The 16,404-nt window shown below is 36.9% G+C and overlaps 1 protein-coding gene across 1 annotated transcript in view; it reads left to right on the forward strand.

Moving 5' to 3' along the window:
* LOC114206702 (sulfotransferase 1 family member D1-like) overlaps window positions 1–16,404 on the forward strand; it is a 79,977-nt gene that overhangs the window by 55,009 nt on the left and 8,564 nt on the right. Inside the window, 2 exon segments of the mRNA XM_088021341.1 lie at window positions 13,626–13,751; window positions 14,980–15,077. Coding sequence (XP_087877467.1) covers window positions 13,626–13,751; window positions 14,980–15,077 — 224 coding nt within the window.

Raw genomic sequence — 16,404 nt, forward strand, 5'->3', positions numbered from 1 at the left:
TTGAATACAAGAACAGAGCTGAAACCAAGAGGACTTACCAATAGCCCTCCAAAAGGGCAAGAAAAACAGTGGACTCAAAAGGGCTTTCAGGTGCTGCACCTGTGTTTCTCATTGTCCCTGAATGTCATTCACTTTGGATCTCAAATCTGCTAGCAAAATTCAACTGAGCAAAACTTAAGATCTAATTTATTAAAGTATCCATGAAATCATGGTAGCCTCCCATCTGGCAAGTAGAGAGGAGTTCCCTTATGTTGTTACTGGTGAGTTTCTAAAGAGATTTATAGTTAAGGTAGGACTTCGATAACACAGTAGGAAAAACATATTTGGGAAGAAAGAAATGACCTCAGATTTAAGTGTTTTAAAATTTGTGGAACAGTTGGGACACTCATGGAAATGTTCGGATATGTAAGTCTTTGTCAGGCTAGTGATATTGACACTTATATGTGTAGATCAGCATATGGAGGGTGTTTACAGAGTAGCTGAGAAGGCTGAAGCTACATTTGAGGCTTATCACATTTAAGGTGTAGACACTCATTTATCTGTCCTTTCTATGTGAGTTCTAGTTATCATTTTTCTCTTACTACTTAACTCTTCATTCTTTATCATTTTACCATATTCTATTTTTCTTCCTGGTACTTATCTCCATATAGTATGTCTATTCTTCATTTATCTAACTCCACAGTGACTGTAATCTCCATAACAGTAGATATTTCATCTGCAAATTTTCCTGTAGCATCCACAGTATATTGGATAGTACAATATGGACTATACTCTAGTAAAAAAAAAAAAATACAAACACCAAAATACCAATGGCTTAACATAATGAAGAATTCCTTTTCACTGGCACAGTCTGAAGAAGGGTAGGAAGATCACCTCAATCTTGGATCTAGGAATCTGAACACACAAACTAGAAGTGTTCTGTGACCGTGGAAGAGAGGACTAGAAGGTCAAGGAAAGGATTTACATCACTCACAGTCCAAGGACCAGAACTTAGTCACATGCTCCCAATCCACTGCAAAGGAGACTGCAAAATATACTTTCTGTGCTTAGAAAGAAATAAAGGTGTTGTGGATGCATGGCATTTTCTCTGCCCCAGTCCTTGCCTGCAAACAGCATTTGTACTCAGTACTTCCCAGCAAATACTATTTAAAAAAATATCAGAATTTGTTATTTAGCAATTGGGGGGAGGAAGGGGGAATCAATGTCTAACTATGAGCTTTTAAAACTTTATGTTTTCTTTTCACAGGCAGATATCCATGAAAATTAGCAAATATTAACAAGAAATATGGAAGTAGCAATACCATGAAATCATAACCCAATGCTGTCATAAATTTACTTTTGAGGCATAGCAAACCCAAGAATCAACTTAATATTTATTACCTATTGTATTGGAACTCTACGGTATTTATAAATCCCAAGACTTTTGGTAAAAGCAAAATAATAATAATATTTAAGTATATACTCCTCCCCAGTGATGCTCACAAATATCCCAGAACCACTAATGTATCACTACCCTTTCATATTAAGACAGAACTCTTGTGGAAACTGCATGATGGCAGGTCAGTGGACTCCCTTGTTTGGGTGGAGAATAGCTAGAAACCCAATATATTTCAGACATACTTAATTACACAGAAAAAATCCTGAAGTCTCTAGTGTCTTACCACATAACTTGGCAAAGTATTTACACACTCCTCCTCATCAGCACTGCACGCTCAATAAGCCTTATTTCTCTCTCCCATTTTAGATGGTCTATGCATGTGCTTTTTCCTGGCTGGCAAGTTCACCTCTCCTCCAAATTAACTCTTACTTATTTCCCAGGGAAACATTTCTAAGCAGCTTGATTCTGTCAAGTTACCTCTATTTATGGATATATCTCTGCTTCCTAGCCCTGACCGCCAATGAAAATTTCAATTTATTAGTATGATTGTTGGTCGGTATCTGTCTTTCCCCCTCACTTCTAAGCACCATGAAGATAGCCACAAGTTTTTATATTCATTAGATTCCCCAGTGAACAATGTCAGATATTCAATAAATATTTTTGAATTAATTAATTAATTTTGCTTTCATGGCATTGTCCTTTACCTTAGTATGTACAAGTGTATTGAAAAACAAAACAAATAACAAAATCAGTAACAACACCTTGTTGTAGAAAACAAACAAAAACCTGGTAGCTAGCCAAGCAAGGATTTGAACATTGTCTTTCATTCTATGATACACTTTGACATAATGAAGACCATAGCTGGGATTACTGTGGGTAGTACGGACATTTTAACAATATTGATTTTTAAAATCCGTGAACACAGAATATCTTTCCATTTATTTGTGTCTTCTTCAATTTATTTTATTAATGATGTAAATGGATTGTCTTCTTAATTTATTTTTCTGATAGTTTGTTAGCGTATAGAAACACAAAAGATTTTTGTATATTGATTTTGTATCCTGCAACTTTATAACCTTTTAAAATAAAAAGTGTTTGTATGAGGCAGGGTAGAGGTGGAGTTGGGAGGTCTTGAAAAAAAAAGGTAAGAAATTGCACATCAGAAAAGGTGCAGTTTAAATTATAGCCACTGACCCCAGAGACCTCTGCTTTTAATTCTTGAAGAGAAGTTCAGCAAGTGCCAGAGTACCTCATGAAGTCTTGTAAACCTGAGCTTGTTAGATAGTCTCTGCTTTTCCAGAACTTCAGAGAAAGAAAAATAACCACTTTGGCTCCTGTGAAATTGGGAAAACAACAACATGTTTTGAAGTAGGATTTAGGATATATATTTCAAGCTCTTCCACTTCTTATATGATAGCTAAAGAGAAAGAAAAGTACCTTTATTAGAGCCATGCTCAGAATAGAAAATGACACACGTCACTAGTGTTAAAAAGTTAAAGTCAGAGCAATCTCCTATGCTACACCTACCTCTAGTTTGTTTCTTTTACCCAGCCTTTTTTGTCATTTAGTTACTCTTTTCCACACTCCCTCTATACATGGTCTGGTTCTTGTGGTCTGTTACATATAATTTAGATAGAATAATTTACCAGTCCCACCTAGTAATTTGAAGGAGGGAAGTACTATATTAGGTCACTCTTCAGTTTTCAGTTAAGAAGGCCCAGTGCAGTTACAGGGCTTATTTAAATTCCCTTGCAATGAATGGGCAGTTCTGTTGTTACACAACCCTTACACCAAAGTCCAAACTTTCATTATCTATCCCAGTAATCTTTGTTTTTTTAATTAACTAATTAATTATTTATATTTATTTTTACTAACATATAATGTATTATTTGTTTCAGGGGTACAAGTCTGTGATTAATCAGTCTTACACAATTCACAGCACTCACCATAGCCCATAACTTTCCCAATGTCCATCACCCAGCCACCCCATCCATCCTACCCCCCTCCACTCCAGCAACCCTCAGGTTCTTTCCTGAGATTAAGAGTCTCTTACGGTTTGTCTCCCTCTCTGGTTTTGTCTTGTTTCATTTTTCCCTCCCTTCCCCTATGATCCTCTGTCTTGTTTCTGAAATTCCTCATATCAGTGAGATCATATGATACTTGTCTTTCTCTGGTTGACTTATTTGACTTAGCATAATACCCTCTAGTTTCATCCACATCATTTCAAATGGTAAGATTTCATTTTCTGATGGCTGCATAATATTCCAATGTGTGTATATATACCACATCTTTATCCATTCATCCGTTGATGGACATTTAGGCTCTTTCCATAGTTTGGCTGTTGTGGACATTGCTGCTATAAACATTGGGGTGCATATACCCCTTTGGATCATTACATTTCTATCTTTGGGGTAAATACCCAGTAGTGTAATTGCTGGGTCGTAGGGTAGCTCTATTTTTAACTTTTTGAGGAAACTCCATACTGTTTTCCAGAGTGGCTGCATGAGCTTAGATTCCCACTAACAGTGTAGGAGGGTTACCCTTTCTCCCCATCCTCACCAATATCTGTCATTTCCTGACTTGTTAATTTTAGTGATTTTGACTGGTGTGAGGTGGCATCTCATTGAGGTTTTGATTTGTATTTCCCTGATGCTGAGTGATGTTGAGCACTTTTTCATGTGTCTGTTAGCCACTTGGATGCCTTCTTTGCAGAAATGTCTGTTCATGTCTTCTACCCATTTCTTGATTGGATTATTTGTTCTATGGGTGTTGAGTTTGATAAGTTCTTTATAGATTTTGGATACTAGCCCTTTATCTAATATGTCATTTGCAAATATTTTCTCACATTCTGTCAGTTGCCTTTTGGTTTTGTTGACTGTTTCCTTTGCTGTGCAAAAGCTTTTAATCTTGATGAAGTCCCAATAGTTCATTTTTGCCCTTGCTTCCCTTGCCTTTGGTGAAGTTTTTAGGAAGAAGTTGCTGAGGCTGAGGTCGAAGATGTTGCTGCCTGTGTTCACCTCTAGGATTTTGTTGGATCCCTGTCTCACATTGAGGTCTTTCATCCATTTTGAGTCTATTTTTGTGTATGGTGTAAGGAAATGGTCCAGTTTCATTCTTCTGCATGTGGCTGTCCAATTGTCCCAACACCATTTGTTGAAGAGACTTTTTTCCACTGGACATTCTTTCCTGCTTTGTCGAAGATTAGTTGACCATACAGTTGAGGGTCCATTTCTGGGCTCTCTATTCTGTTCCATTGATCTATGTGTCTGTTTTTGTGCCAGTACCATACTGTCTAGATGATGACAGCTTTGTAATAGAGCTTGAAGTCCAGAATTGTGATGCCACCAGCTTTGCTTTTCTTTTTCAACATTCCTCTGGCTATTTGGGGTCTTTTCTGGTTCCATACAAATTTTAGGATTATTTGTTCCATTTCTTTGAAAAAAGTGGTTGGTATTTTGATAGGGATTGCATTAAATGTGTAGATTGCTCTAGGTAGCATAGATATTTTCACAATATTTGTTTTTCCAATCCATGAGCATGGAACGTTTTTCCATTTCTTTGTGTCTTCCTCAGTTTCTTGCATGAGTACTTTATAGTTTTCTGAGTACAGATCCTTTGCCTCTGGGGTTAGATTTATTCCTAGGTATCTTATGGCTTTGGGTGCAATTGTAGATAAGATTGACTCCTGAATTTCTCTTCTGTCTTGTTGGTGTATAGAAATGCAACTGATTTCCATGGATTGATTTTATATCCTGACACTTTATTGAATTCCTGTATGAGTTCTAGCAGTTTTGGGGTGGAGTCTTCTGGGTTTCCACATAAAGTATCATATCATCTGCAAAGAGTGAGAGTTTGACTTCTTTGCCAATTTGGATGCCTTTGATTTCTTTTTGTTCTCTGATTGCTGAGGCTTGGACTTCTAGTACTATGTTGAATTGCATAGTGGACATCCCTCCCGTGTTCCTGACCTTAGGGGGAAAGCTCTCAGCTTTTCCCCATTGAGAATAATATTCACTGTGTGTTTTTCATAGATGGCTTTTATGATATTGAGGTATGTACACTCTATCCCTACACTCTGAAGAGTTTTAATCAAGAAAGGATGCTGTACTTTGTCAAATGCTTTTTCTGCATCTATTGAGAGGATCATATGCTTCTTGTTCTTTCTTTTATTAATGTATTGTATCATATTGATTGATCTGCAGATGTTGAACCAAACTTGCAGCCAAGGGATAAATCCCACTTGGTCATGGTGAATAATCCTTTTAATGGACTGTTGGATCCTATTGGCTAGTATTTTGGTGAGAAGTTTTGCATCCATGTTCATCACGGATATTGGTCTGTAGTTCTCCTTTTTGATGGGGTCATTGTCTGGTTTTGGGATCAAGGTAATGCTGGCCTCATAAAACAAGTTTGGAAGTTTTCCTTCCATTTTTATTCTTTGAAACAGCTTCAGAAGAATAGGTATTCATTCTTTAAATGTTTGGTAGAATTCCCCTGGGAAGCCATCTGGCCCTGGGCTCTTGTTTTTTGGGAGATCTTTGATTACTGCTTCAATTTCCTTAGTGGTTATGGGTCTGTTCAGGTTTTCTATTTCTTCCTGGTTCAGTTTTGGTAGTTTATACTTCTCTAGAAATGCATCAATTTCCTCCAGATTATCTAATTTGCTGGCATATAGTTCCTTATAATATGTTCTTATAATTGTTTGTATTTCTTTGGTGTTGGTTGTGATCTCTCCTCTTTCATTCATGATTTTATTTGGGTCCTTTTCTTTTCTTTTTGATAAGTCTGGCCAGGAGTTTATCAATCTTACTAAATCTTTCAAAGAACCAGCTCCTAGTTTTGTTGATCGGTTCTACTGTTCTTTTGGTTTCTATTTCATTGGTTTCTGCTCTGATCTTTAGTATTTCTCTTCTCTTGCTGCGTTTAGGCTTTATTTGCTGTTCTTTCTCCAGCTACTTTAGGTGTAGGGTTAGGTTGTGTATTTGAGAACCTTCTTGTTTCTTGAGAAAGCTTGTATTACTATATAATTTCCTCTTAGGACCACCTTTGCTGCATCCCAAAGATTTTGAACAGTTGTGTTTTCATTTTCATTGGTTTCCATGAATTTTTTAAATTCTTCTTTAATTTCCTGGTTGACTCATTCATTCTTCAGTAGAATGCTCTTTACCCTCCATGTATTTTAGTTCTTTCCAACTTTACTCTTGTGATTGAGTTCTCATTTCAAAGCACTGTGGTCTGAAAATATGGAGGGAATGATCCCAGTCTTTTGTACTGGTTGAGGCCTGATTTGTGACCCAGGATGTGATCTATTCTGGAGAATGTTCCATGGGCACTAGAGAAAAATGTGTATTTTGTTGCTTTGGGATGGAATGTTTTAAATATATCTGTGAAGTCCATGTTGTCCAGTGTGTCATTCAAAGTCTTATTTCCTTGTTGATCTTTTGCTTAGATGATCTATTTCAGTGACGGGGGTGTTAAAGTCCCCTACTATTATTGTATTATTGATGTGTTTCTTTGATTTTGTTATTAATTGGCTTATATAATTGGTTGCTCCCATGTTAGGGGCATAGATATTTAAAATTGTTAGATCTTCTTGTTGGATCAACCCTTTAAATATTATATAGTGTCCTTCCTCATCTCTTATTATAGTCTTTGGTTTAAAATCTAATTTTTCAGGGCACCTGGGTGGTTCAGTCATTAAGCATCTGCCTTCAGCTCAGGTCATGATCCCAGGGTCCTGGGATCAAGCCCTGCACTGGGTTCCCTTTTCAGCAGAAAGCCTGCTTCTCCCTCTCCCACTCCCCCTGCTTGTGTTCCCTCTCATGCTGTCTCTGTCAAATATTTTTTTTAAAAAGCTTATAAAAAATTTATAAAATCTAATTTGTCTGATATAAGGATTGCCACTCCAGCTTTCTTTTGATGTCCATTAGCATGGTAAACAGTTTTCTACCCCCTCACTTTAAATCTGGGGGTGTCTCTGGGTCTAAAATGAGTCACCTGCAGACAGCATATCAATGGGTCTTGTTTTTTTATCCAATCTGATAGTCTGTGTCTTTTGATTGGGGCATTTAGCCCATTTACATTCAGGGTAACTATTGAAAGATAAGAATTTAGTGCCATTGTTATTGCCTGTGAGGTGACTGTTACTGTATATTGTTTGTGTTCCTTTCTGGTCTATGTTACTTTTAGACTCTTTCTTTGCTTAGAGGACCCCTTTCAATATTTCTTGTAGGGCTAGTTTGGTGTTCACAAATTCTTTTAGTTTTTGTTTGTCCTGGAAGCTTTTTATCTCTCCTCCTATTTTCAATGACAGCCTAGCTGGATACAGTATTCTTGGCTGCTTATTTTTCTCATTTAGTTCTCTGAATATATCATACCAGTGCTTTCTGGGCTGCCAGGTCTCTGTGGATAGGTCTGCTACGAATCTAATGTTTCTACCATTGTAGGTCACAGACCTCTAGTCCCAAGCTGCTTTCAGGATTTTCTTTTTGTCTCTCAGAATTGTGAGTTTTACTATTAGAGGTCGGGGTGTTGACCTATTTTTATTGATTTTGAGGGGGGTTCTCTGTGCCTCCTGGATTTTGATGCCTATTTCCTTCCCCAAATTAGGGAAGTTCTCTGCTATAATTTGCTCCAATGTACCTTCTGCCCCTCTCTCTCCTTTTTCTTCTGGTATCCCAATTATTCTAATGTTGTTTTGCTTTATGATATCACTTATCTCTCAAATTCTCCCCTCGTGATCCAGTAGTTGTTTCTCTCTCTTTTTCTCAGGTTCTTTATTTTCCATCATTTGGTCTTCTATCTCACTAATCTCTCTTCTGCTTCATTTATCCTCACAGTTAGAGCTTCTGCTTTTTATTGAACCTCACTAATAGCCTTTTTGATTTAGACTTGGTTAGATTTTAGTTCTTTTATTTCTCCAGAAAGGGGTTCTCTAGTATCTTCTATACTTTTTTCAAGCCAAGCTAGTATCTTTATAATCATCATTCTGAACTCTAGTTCCAACATCTTACTAAGGTCTGTATTGATTAGGTCCCTGGCAGTCAGTACTGCCTCTTGTTCTTTTCTTTCTTTTTTTTTTTCTTTTGAGGTGAGTTTTTCCATGTTGTCATTTTGTCCAGAGGAGAATAGATGAATGAGAGAACAAAATGCTAAAAAACATGCTAAAAGGGTAACAACAACCCCAGAAAAATATACACTAAATGAATCAGAAGAGACCGGAAACCAGGGGGAAAAGGAAGGGAGGAAAAAAAAATATAATCAGACTGGTGAATATAACAGAGCCACACACTAGATTTTGGGTGTATTTTTGTCTGTTATGAGAAATTGCCTCCCAAAATTTTAAAGAAAGAAAAATTATATATATACAAAAATAAGGGTAAATATGATGAAGGGATGGAATATGACTGTAAAGATGAAAATTAAAAAAGATTTTTAAAAAAGGAATTCATAAGAAGTTAGTTGAAAAAAGAATGAAAAAAATGTAAAAATTAAAATTAAAAATTAAAAAAAAAAGGATGTGATCAGGCAGGAGACTAGGACAATGTCATACTAGATTTAGGGTATATTTTGGTCCTTTAAAAGAAACTGCATACCAAAATTTTAAAGAAAGAACAACATTTGTATATATATATATATATATATATATATATATATATATATATAATATACAAAAAATAAGGTTAAATACAATGAAAAGATAGAATATGACTGTAAAAATGAAAATTAAAAAAGATTTTGAAACAGGAATTGTAAGATGTTGGTTGAAAAAGGAAAGAAGAAAAATTCAACTAAAAAAATAGAAAAAGAAAAAAATAAAGAAAATTTTAAAAATTAACTTTGAAAGACTAAAGACTATGTGCTGTTTTCCCCTAGCACTGGGGTTTTGCCATTTTCATTGATTGGTAAACTTGGTCTTGGCTGGCTATTCTTGCTGATCTTCTGGGGGAGGGGCCTGTTGCAGTGGTTCTCAAATGTCTTTGCCAGAGGTAGAATTGCCCAGCCCTTGCCAGTCCAGGCTAAATAATCTGCTCGGGTTTGCCCCTGGGAGATTTTGTTCCCTGAAAGCATTCCGAACAGCTTTGGAGCACAAGTGTGAAAATGGCGGCCTCCCAATCTGCTCCGGAGGAGCCGAGAGCTCAGGGCCCCACTCCTCAGTGAACCCCCAGAGAAAAGCAGTCAATCACTCCTGTCTCCCCAGTCTCTGGCCACACTCCCTGCTCACCTGGCCCGTGACCAGCATTTCTATCTCTGGCACATGGCCCCGTTTGGAATCTCCAAACTCAGCAGATCCCTGTGGTGTGCTCCCGTGCCGCTCCTCCTTGGGGAGGAAGGGGAGTCTCCTCAGATCTGCCTCTTGTTGGGTCCCTCCTGGAAGAGCAGTGGCCCTACTGTGCCGCAGATCATGGTTTATGGCAACCCCGAGCTAAGAGCCCACTCCTCGACTCTGTCTCTGCAGCCAGCTTCCCCGCTCTGATACCTGGGAGCTCTGCCCCACTCAGGCACCCCTGGCCTGTGACCCCGAGGGTCCTGAGACCACACTGTCCCAGTGAGGGTTCCACCGCCCCGCTTAGCCACTGGAGTGACGTCCCTCAGCGGAGCAGACTTCTAAAATTTCCGATTTTGTGCTCCACTGCTCTATCACTTGCCGGGAGCAGCTGATGGAGGCCCCCTCCCCCCGCCATCTATCTTCCTAATATGGCCTTGGATTCACCTCTCTGCACATCATACCTTCCATAAAGTGGCTGCTTTTCTGTTCAGAGAGTTGCTGCTATTCTTTTCTTTGATCTCCTGTTGAGTTCATAGGTGTTCAGAATGGTTTGATAACTATCTAGCTGAATTTCTGGGACTAGATGAAATTTAGGTCTCCTACTACTCCACCATCTTGCTCCTCCTCCCCAGCAATCTTTATTGTATACAATTCAATATACCAATATAAAGTGTTGATATTTAACATATAAAGAGTATATATGAAATAAATCCTGCAAGACCTTATTAGTTTTTATACTCTTTCTTCTTCCACTGATTCATAATGCACAGGAAGGTGATCTAGTGCTGTTGGATCTATAGTAATGAAATACTAATTTATTTAATAAAATATCAATTTATTTTTATTTTTTAAAGATTTTATTTATTTATTTGAGAGAGAGAGGAGAGAGAGAGAGAGCACAGGCAGGGGAGAGGGGCAGAGGGAGAAGGAGAAGCAGATTCCCCACTGAACAGGGAGTCCTTATGTGGGTCTGCATCCCAGGACCCTGGGATCATGACCTGAGTGAAGGCAGACGCTTAACTGACTGAGCCACCCAGGCACCCTTTCATTGTATTTTAAATATACTGTGTAAAACATTAATATTTTATTATTTTCTACACTTTATAAATGCATTTAGAAATATTTTGTTATAAAGTTAAATAGCTGCTGACCTCAGTATATGATCTCGGAAAGGAGTTAAGATGCCTCAGTAAGAATCAATAATTTTAATTTCTTCAGACCTTTTTATGACAGAGTCTTCCAATTTACTCAGTGATAGAGGTAAAGGGAGATATCAGAGAATGGGTTTTCTCTTGCCTTTTATCCACTTAATTAACTTGAGCCCATAATCAATCAACTATTCCAATTGTTAAATTCCCTAAAGTCAACTTTCCTTTATATTTCTGCTTAATTTCTTAAAAGACTTAAGGACAAGAAGTTTTTAATAAGTACTAATCTTTTTATATGATAAATATTGAAATTACTTCATAGGGATATGTAACAAAGCCTGGGAGGAAACATCTAAATTTTTGGAGATTCTAATGTCAAGATTATAACATTGTATGAAAACAAAGAGATCCTCTCAGGAAATAAACAAATGTACAATACAGACCTTTGAAGTAATAGAAAACAAGCTTGTTTTGGCAAAAGCTTATTTTTTTCTTTCTTTTCTTACTACATACATTGCTCTATGAGCAATTCACCAATCCCAAATTGTTTGGAACCAAAACTATTCTGCATCTCCTTGTTGAGATACAAGTTTATAAAAGGTAGGGCAGGGGTGTCTGGGTGGCTCAGATGGATAAGCATCTGCCTTAGGCTCAGGTCATGATCCCAGGGTCCTGGGATTGGGCTCCCTGCTTGGCGGGGAGACTGCCTCTCCCTCTCGCTCTGCTGTACCCCCTGCTTGTGCTCTCTCACTCTCTCTGTCAAATAAATAAATACAATATTTAAAAGAAAAAAAAATGTTGGACAGTTATTGAAAATATATATGCTCTTTTTGTCTTTGCTATTTTAAAAAATATGTTCACAAGCAGAAAACCATTAAGATCATCTTTGGAAGGTACAATTTTACAAATAGTTTATTTATGAAAGTGCTCTTTGAAGCTGGATTTCTTCTGATACAATAAAAGCTAGGTGGCTAGGTGGCTACACATAAAGTAATTATATACTCTTGGTCATTGTTTTCTTTGATTTTTTTCTCTTTACAAACTGTTAAGAACATGTCTTAAAGTTATTAATATATCAGTTTCCTGTGAATTTTGTTGTAAAGGATCTAAGCTGACTTGCTCCATATATATGGTAAATCATGTGGGTTTTTTTTCCCCAAAAATTATGGAAAATAAACATTTCCAATTCGAAGCATAGCTAAATGGTATTTCTTTCCATCAGATTTCAGTGGCCGTAACTTCAACCGTTCACTGACAGGAAATGAAATATGTTCTGTTGTACTTTGGAACTTAGGTCTCTTTTTTCCCCATGAATCACTGCTTAAGCCTAAGCCAGATGGGGCACCAAAATCTTCAAGGATAGTATTAATTTGACTCACCTTTTTCTTAGCACCGTAATTGTCTGTGTTAGAGGGATGAGGAAGACAGTCTCATATTCATGATTTAGGGATGAAAAGTAGGAAGAATTGTCCACAAGAAAGGAGGCCTAAAGTACTCTAATTTATGGAACCAATCCAAAGGTACATCCTTGTGCAGGTCATTGGCCAAAATCTATGCTGTGCATAGATTAATTACTTAATTTAATTTTTTAGTTTCCACCCATGATTATTCAATTTAGAGACTATCATTCATTACATGTTTGATAAAGAGGAAAGGGATAGGAATAGTTAAGAAGATATTTTTCTCCTATCATTATAATTGCTTTTTCAGCCCAGCCTCAATAACCTGATCATTGAACACTGTAGACAGTTAAATAAGCCATATCCTTATATACAGACTTATGATGATGTTACCTCCCTATAAACTCATCAGAAGTTGAAAATGTATTTAATACTGAACATCATAGCTTAGCGTAGCCTACCTTAAATGTGCTCAGCATACTTATACTAGCCTGCAATTGTACAAAATTAATGCAAATCCTATTTTATAGTAAGTGCTGAATATCTCATGCAATCTATTGAATACTGTACCATAAGTGAAAAACAGAATGGTTGTGTGGGTACAGACTGGTTTTAAGTGTACCAGTTGTTTATCTTCATTATTGCCCGGCTGACTGGGAGCTGCCTCTTGCTGCCACTGCCTAGCATCATAAGAGAAAGCTTCATATTGCTTATCACTAGTCCAGGAGAAGAACAAAATTTTAAATTTGAAGTTCAGTTTCTACTGAACGCCTATGAGTTTCACACCATCATAAAGTCAAAAAATAGTAAGTTGAACCATTATAAGTAAGGGACTATCTGTACTTTAGTTCCATTTCTCAAGACAAATGAGACACAATCTCATAAAGACCAGAGTGACTCCATCTTTTCTGCTCACTTAGGATCTATGGTCTCTTGTTTGTGAGTAGCACCTACTCACCACAGATGCAATCACGAAGTTCTCTTTGTATCCTTTCTTCAGACCTCCACCGAATGTTTTTGCCTCAAGTACTCTTCAGTCCCAAAGCCTAATCATATTTTTGATATTAATAGAAACTCTACAAACTGCTAGTTAGACTCCTTGAAATTGTCTGCTTCCCTCTGCATTCCATTCAGGAGTGTTTGATAAATGACTTACACACTGTCTCTTAAATTACCCACGTTTTACTTCTCCTTTATGACTTACTTTATGATTACTTTAATCAGATTTACTCCCACTCTCACACACAACACATATGTATATGTTCAAGATAGATAAGGATGTTTCCTTAGAAAAGTGAGAAGAGAAAAGGGGGATGGAAAGGAAGAGCACCTTTTTGTTTTTGGTATTATACAATTTCTCTACCTATATTGACCCTCTTATACCCTTTTTGACAGAAAAGTTTATAGTTGTTCCATTTTTTCCCCCTTAGGAACAACCTGGGTCAGTGAAATATTGGATTTGATCTATAATAATGGGGATGTGGAGAAATGTAAGCAGGATGCAATAAACAAACGAGTGCCGTTCATGGAATTGATTATTCCTGGACTCCAGAATGGTATTTTCCCTGAATGTTCCTTTTTACCATAAGAATAAATCCCCTTATCATTTTGTGGTGTTTCAAGGAATCATGATGGAATTGCTATAGACAGAGCTTGGACAGATGAATCCTAAGTGTCTATAATAGAAGAGTAAGAATCTGGTTTTACTAATAACCATATTATACTACTCTTGCACCCAAACATAATATCGACATAAGAGGAGATTTGGATGAGTATATATTTTTTCTTTTTTTTTTAGATTTTATTTATTTGACAGAGAGAGAGAGAGAGAGAGACAGTGAGAGAGGGAACACAGCAGGGGGAGTGGGAGAGGGAGAAGCAGGCTTCCTACGGAGCAGGGAGCCCGATGTGGGGCTCGATCCCAGGACCCTGGGATCATGATCTGAGCCGAAAGCAAACGCTTAATGACTGAGCCACCCAGGTGCCCCAAGTATATATTTTTTCTTAATTGCACAGATGGAAGTCTTCAACATTTAAATGTATGATCATTATATACAAAAAATTCAGAGTTTGATCCAATATAAAATCATGCCTACTGCTTGTTAGCTGATGTTCACAGACTCAAGAAATAGAATTATGGATGGTCATGCATTATTAAAATTTTAAAAATTAATTATGAGCTTCATGGCTTAATTGATCTTATAATTTGAATATAAGAAAGCTGGAAAGGGATTTTGAAATCTTCCAGTTCAACTTCCCCATATAGTAAATGAGAAAAAGATAAATGAAGGAAAAATTTGGATGTCTTGACATTGGCCTATTGTTGTTTCTGCCTCAGCAAGGTGTTATATCTGAAGATTTTACAGACACTTATTGTCTGTTCTACATAGGAAATAAAACAGCATCACTAACAAGAATTTATCATTTTTTAAAAGATTTTATTTATTTATTTGTCAGAGAGAGAGAGAGAGAGCGAGTACAGGCAGGGGGAGAGGCAGAGGGAGAAGCAGGCTCCCCGCTGAGCAGGGAGCCCAACACAGGACTCCATCCCAGGACCCCGGGATTATGACCCGAGCCGAAGGCAGATGCCTGACCGACTGAGCCACCCAGGTGTCCCAAGAATTTATCATTTTTGATCTCATGGTAGATTTTATATGTATCTGAAGCTATATATAGTTATTTCAAGACATATAGTGGGGTTAATGTTTACAAAGTCTTAGAGTTTATTGTAATTGACCTCTATGATTCCACATTTATAATACAGATTAGCTTTTGTGCTTGTAGGTGTGGAGGAGTTGAAAAAAATGCAGCCTCCTTGATTAGTGAAAACAGACCTAACTGTTCAACTTCTCCCTTCTTCATTTTGGGAAAATACCTGCAAGGTAGCAACATTTAAAGAAAAAAAATCCTTATTTGTGTTGAAATTTCTTTTATTCATCATTCAGAAATTACAATGAGATATTACAACCCCTGGGTAAATCACTGTGAAAATAGTAACGTGGTCCCTATATCCAAGGGTTGAAATAACACCAATGGACACCAGTGTTATAGATATATAGGTATAGACTTAGTTCCCAAACACTGAGAATCTCTCAGGTATTCTGTTCTCTAAAATGCCTGTCTTTCTGTGTAAATCCCTTTACTCAGTATCCACTTTTAAATATTTCGTATCTAAATATTTAAATAATGCTAGAACTGCTTTTTCATGAAATTACAAATATAGATTTATAATTATATATATTTTATATTATATATATGGGTTCATTTTAGGCTTCTTTTTAAAATAACCATTTTAATTCAAGTATAACATATGTGGAGAAAAGTACATAAATCTTAGGCATACAGCTTGATTAATTTTTACAAAATGAGCATTCCCATGAAACTAGCACCCAGATCAAGAAATTGAACATTACCAGCACCCCAAAAGCTCTGTTTCTTTGCACTCTGGGCAGCAATCCCTATTTTCAAAGATAACCACTATCCTGAATGTTTTTATTATTAGTTTGTCTGCAATAAGAAAGTATATAATCTTGCATATTTAACTTACTTCATTTAACATAATATTTATGAGATCAATTCTTGTCATGCTGTCACCTTGTTTTGGTTTTGGTTTCTTTAATGTAGCCTGTGGATCACAAAATGGGGTACCCTGAGCAAAAGTAGCCATGTGAGAGAAGCAAATCTTAGGCCCAATTCAGACCTATTGAATCAAAGATTATGGGGATGAGGTCCAGAAATCTGAGTTTTAATAAAACCTCCAGGTGAATTTGAGTCATGCTACTGTTTGAGAATCACTGATATAAGGAATTCCATTAGGTCTATGTGAATATTTCACAACCAACTTACCCACAGTACTATTAATAGGTAGTTGGGTGGTTGCTAGTTGTCAGTAATTAAAATAGTACTTCAATGTACGTTCTATCTACACTGAGGTAAGTGGAAATAGTCCTCACTAAAGAACTTAGAGGTGATGACGATAGAGGAAAACAGTTGGCTCATTACCATAGTCTCTTGATATTGAAATAAGAAGTTATTGGAAATGTTATCTCAAGAACTCTCTCAACTCTTAGAGCTCTATACTCAGTCTTTCAAAAAAACCTCTTTCCACACACTCCATTCTTATCCCAGAATATGAGAACTACTATCAGTGGCTTGGGGATATAAAACTTCCCATTTCCTTTTCCCATCAATTGGAAGAGAAGAAAGCTG

This window comes from Eumetopias jubatus, unplaced genomic scaffold (assembly GCF_037043125.1).
Source record: "Eumetopias jubatus isolate StellerSeaLion01/CBP00866 unplaced genomic scaffold, mEumJub1_p1.0 scaffold_2, whole genome shotgun sequence".
Lineage (NCBI taxonomy): Eukaryota > Metazoa > Chordata > Mammalia > Carnivora > Otariidae > Eumetopias > Eumetopias jubatus.